Source organism: Poecile atricapillus, chromosome 12 (assembly GCF_030490865.1).
Source record: "Poecile atricapillus isolate bPoeAtr1 chromosome 12, bPoeAtr1.hap1, whole genome shotgun sequence".
Lineage (NCBI taxonomy): Eukaryota > Metazoa > Chordata > Aves > Passeriformes > Paridae > Poecile > Poecile atricapillus.
The window spans coordinates 4,701,831-4,705,749 of record NC_081260.1 but is presented as its reverse complement, the minus strand read 5'-3'; the positions used below and the strand labels follow the sequence as shown (position 1 = coordinate 4,705,749).

The following is a 3,919-nucleotide window of genomic DNA, read 5'->3' as shown; positions in this document are numbered from 1 at the left end:
CCGTACTTCCCCGCCGCCGATTGGCTGCTCCGCGGTCCCGCTCCGCCCTCCGCGCTGAGTGACAGCCGGCGGGACCAATCGCGCGGCGTGGTGGAGCGGCGTCTCTCGTGCGCCGCTCGACGCGTCCGGTGCGCGGCGGTTCTGGAAGGATCCCGGCAGCGGGGCCCGGCAGCGGGGCCCGGGCGGGCGCGATGTCGGGGCTGCTGCACACCACGCTCAGCGGGCTCAACAGCGACTCGTACTGCGAGATCAGCCAGTACCGGGACCAGCACTTCCGGGTGCGCCCGGCGCGGCGGGTGGCGGGGCCCGGCGGGGGCGGGGAGGGCTGAGGCCGGGGCAAGGCCGTGCGAGGAGCCGGGCGCGGGAGGGCACGGCACGGTGGGAGCGGGTGGCGAGCGCGCTGAGCCCGCGGCGTGCGCCTCTCTGCCCGCAGGGTAGCAGGCAGCTGCAGGAGAAATCCCTGAAGATTTCCTCCACGCTGTATGTCGGTAACCTGTCCTTCTACACCACCGAGGAGCAGATCCAGGAGCTCTTCTCAAAGTGCGGAGATGTCAAGAGGATTGTCATGGGTCTGGACAAGATCAAGAAAACCCCCTGTGGCTTTTGCTTTGTAGAGTATCCTTTCTGGTTCCCTTCTGTCAGCACGTGTATGGATGGCACCTGTAGTTCCTCTACCCAGCGAATGTATGTGTCCCGCTGCTGGAAGGGTGATAGCCAAGTGCTTCCTACCAGGCACATCTCATCCATCCTTGCACCTTGCTCTCCACACCCTGAGACTGATTGGTGCCATACATGATGAGTGCCACCAGAGCTGTACTTTCTGGATGTGGCAGAGAGCCCTTTTAATTCATTGATTCCTTTAATGATTTTAGGGCCAAAATGAGAACTGTTACAGTCATCAGCCTGACATCTTCCACATCCAGAGCACATGTTTACTTTCTCATCTCAACTGCACACCTGAAGGAAGTAGCAGGATAAACCATGGGGGCATTTTCCAGCAGAGGAATGCATGCTCATACAGGTTGTGCCAGGAGCTGTCTGTGCAAAGCTCTCCTGTGAAGCCTGCTCCTTTTCTATTTCTGTCAAGTTTTACATAGTACAGAGAGGCATACTACTGATTTCTTGCCCTCAGCAAGGCTTTAATGGCTCTGTTCCATTGTCTTGTCTGTGCAGGTACTAACACTAAGGTACAGAATCATTTCTGAGCATTAACTTGGATTTACATGAGTGCAGTTTGTGATCCCATAAAGAAGAGCAGGAAGAGTAGAAAAGGCTGGAAGGCAGTGAGGGGAGTTCTGCTTCTCAAATACAATACTACCCTGGGTTTTTTTTCCCCCTCTACCCAACAAAACAGCACATGTAGTTGTCCTTACAGAGTGTCTCAGGTACTACACAAGAGCAGATGCCGAGCATGCCATGCGGTTTATCAACGGCACACGGCTGGACGACCGCATCATCCGCACAGACTGGGATGCAGGGTTTAAGGAGGGGCGACAGTATGGGAGAGGAAAGACTGGAGGACAGGTAAAGGCAATGCCAATTCATCCCTGAATTTGATCCTGTAAGACTCTGTACTTGTTTGCTGGTTTTGTCTCATGGAGAACAATGTGCAGACTGTAAAGACCTGATGATGAAGTTTACTCACTCCCAGGTTGTTTTGGTAATTGACACCTGGTGTTAAAGGCTGGAAATAGAAAACTTAAGGCCATTTCTGTCTAGGACTCCAAACTTCTGCAATTCAAGCAGAATGTTCTCTAATCCAAGCTAGTACCCTTGAAATGATCCAGAACTTGAGTAGAGGGAAACAGTGTGGCTGCCAGGCCAATCTCTTTACACAGCAGTTTTCCCAAGGGCAAGGATGAGGTTTAGATGAGATAAAGTGTTCTGAAGGCCAAGCCTGGCAATTCAGAAAGGTGTACTGAAAATCTGAATGAAAATATTTTGGGGTCTTCTTTGCTTCTTACCTGAAAAAATCTTAACCATCAAATACATCCTTTTTTGTCATTTTCACCACCACTACCACCTTTTTGGTAGATTAGTTGAAGAGATCTTAGACGAGTTGAACTGCTTCTAATCTGAACTTCAGCTTCCCACCAGCTGAACAAGGAGGGAATGATGATTCTGAAGTCTAGTAGGAGACAAGCAGTGCTGGCTATTAACAAGTGTGTTGTTGCTGTCCTCAGGTTCGAGATGAATACCGGACAGACTACGATGTGGGAAGAGGTGGCTTTGGCAAGATCATTCAGATGCAGAAGGCAAATCACCAGCCTGCAATCTATTAATTGCCTCGTGGCTCCTAGCTCATAGAGGGCTCTGTCCTTCCAGAGGTAGCCCTGTTCTCACATTTGGGATCGGGGTATGGAGTGAGATCCAAGTTCCAGCAAAAGGTGACTCTTCTTAGACTGTGGATATACATGTGTTCATTCTCCCTTCTTTCTGAACTAGAGAGGATGTTCTGTGCTGATACAGGGCAACAAGGGAAAAAAATGGACAGCTCTGTAGGATTCTGTGCAAGAAGAAATGCAGCATGTCACACACACCTTATGCTATGACATACTCTTCGTGTTGCACTTAAGCAGGTGGCTTCCTCCAAGCTGCAGCGCAGCCGTGGTTGCTTTCAAATGGAACTTTTTTAAAGGCTTACCACCATTGGCGCCCTCCAGGGCACCTAGTGAGGGTGCAGGAGACTCAGGTTTCTAATTTACAACCTCACCTGCTTAATAAACAGTATCACTGTTTAAATGAGAGAAGTGGACAAAGTCTTATCATCCACTTGTCATCGACTTAGCAAGTCCACTTAGCAAGTGATAACGACTTAGCAAGTCTTATCATCCACTTAAAACTTGGCAAGTCTTATCATCGACTTGCTTATCTGCACATCTAGCCCTTGGGTTGGTCAGGGCCTGCAGAGCATTTCTCTTTATGATGCCCCCAGTGCTGCCTGGCTTTTCAGATCCTCACTGTTCAGTGTGATTTTGTTAAAAGCTTCTGTTAATTTTTTAAATAAACAGTTGTATTGGGTCTGACTGAGATGAAGGTAATTTTGCCCCTAGCAGCCCCGTCGAGCTGTGTTTTGTATTGATAACTAGGAGGGTGCTGATAACACACCCGTGTTTTGGCTGCTGTTCAGCAATGTTCCCAATAGTGTCAAGGCTGTCTCTAACATTCCCACCTTACCAGAAGTCTGGGATGGGGTCAAGATCTTGGGATATTCCAGACCACATGGCATCTGCTCAGCAGTGATAACCAAAAGAAATGAGATGGGAGACATTCCTTATTAAAACATCTGTCTTCTGGAGCAGCTGCTCTGTGTACTGAAGCTGTGCTTCCCAGGAAGTGGCCGGACATCTCCTGCTGGTTGGAAGTAGAGAATAAATATTTAGTTTTCCTTTGCTCCTGCATGCAGCTTTGCTTTTGCTTTATTAAACTGCCTTTATCTTGGCCCACAAATTCCATTCCCATCTTCCCTTCTCCCTGCCCCCTCCCACTGAGAAGGGGGATGAGAGAGCAGTTTGGTGGGTACCTGGTGTCCAGACAGGGTCAGCCCACCACACTTTGGTGCCCAGCAAGGGGCCTAGGGGCAGTTCTGTGCTAAGTGTGCTTTAGTCACAGCACTTAGTAAGTAGGCAGCTCCTGTTGGGTCGCAGTGTTTGTTGGCTGCATGTCTTATCTCTTTACTTTGCTGGGCTTTGGGAACATGTTAGTACAAATCATGGCTCTGTGCTTTGCCCTGGCACTGATGGCCTTGCTCTGCTGGGGGAGTTTTCTTGTGGAGAGGATCCCATTTCCCACTCCCATCTGGTGTGGGTGGCTTTATTGTTCCTGCTCACCCTTATGAGAGATGTTTAATACTACTAATTAACATGGTTGGCATATCATGGGGTCTGTGTAATCTGGTGTCATCCTGGTGTAAGAGAAG

At 49.7% G+C, this 3,919-nt stretch overlaps 1 protein-coding gene across 1 annotated transcript; it reads left to right on the top strand.

Moving 5' to 3' along the window:
• Positions 1–72: 72 nt before the first annotated feature.
• Positions 73–3,030, top strand: LOC131583722 (nuclear cap-binding protein subunit 2). The gene is made up of 4 exons (XM_058848132.1): positions 73–278; positions 434–615; positions 1,386–1,524; positions 2,184–3,030. The coding sequence occupies exons 1-4, from the start codon at positions 192–194 to the stop codon at positions 2,280–2,282; spliced, it is 507 nt and encodes a 168-aa protein (XP_058704115.1). The 5' UTR covers positions 73–191; the 3' UTR covers positions 2,283–3,030.
• Positions 3,031–3,919: the final 889 nt, after the last annotated feature.

What these genes read in the sequence shown, in the direction of transcription:
- LOC131583722 (XM_058848132.1), top strand. Translation starts at nt 192, where the DNA reads ATGTCGGGGCTGCTGCACACCACGCTCAGCGGGCTCAACAGCGACTCG. An exon ending in ACCGGGACCAGCACTTCCGG is followed by an intron (nt 279 to 433) that starts GTGCGCCCGGCG and finishes CTCTGCCCGCAG; the next exon opens with GGTAGCAGGCAGCTGCAGGA. An exon ending in GAGGAAAGACTGGAGGACAG is followed by an intron (nt 1,525 to 2,183) that starts GTAAAGGCAATG and finishes TGCTGTCCTCAG; the next exon opens with GTTCGAGATGAATACCGGAC.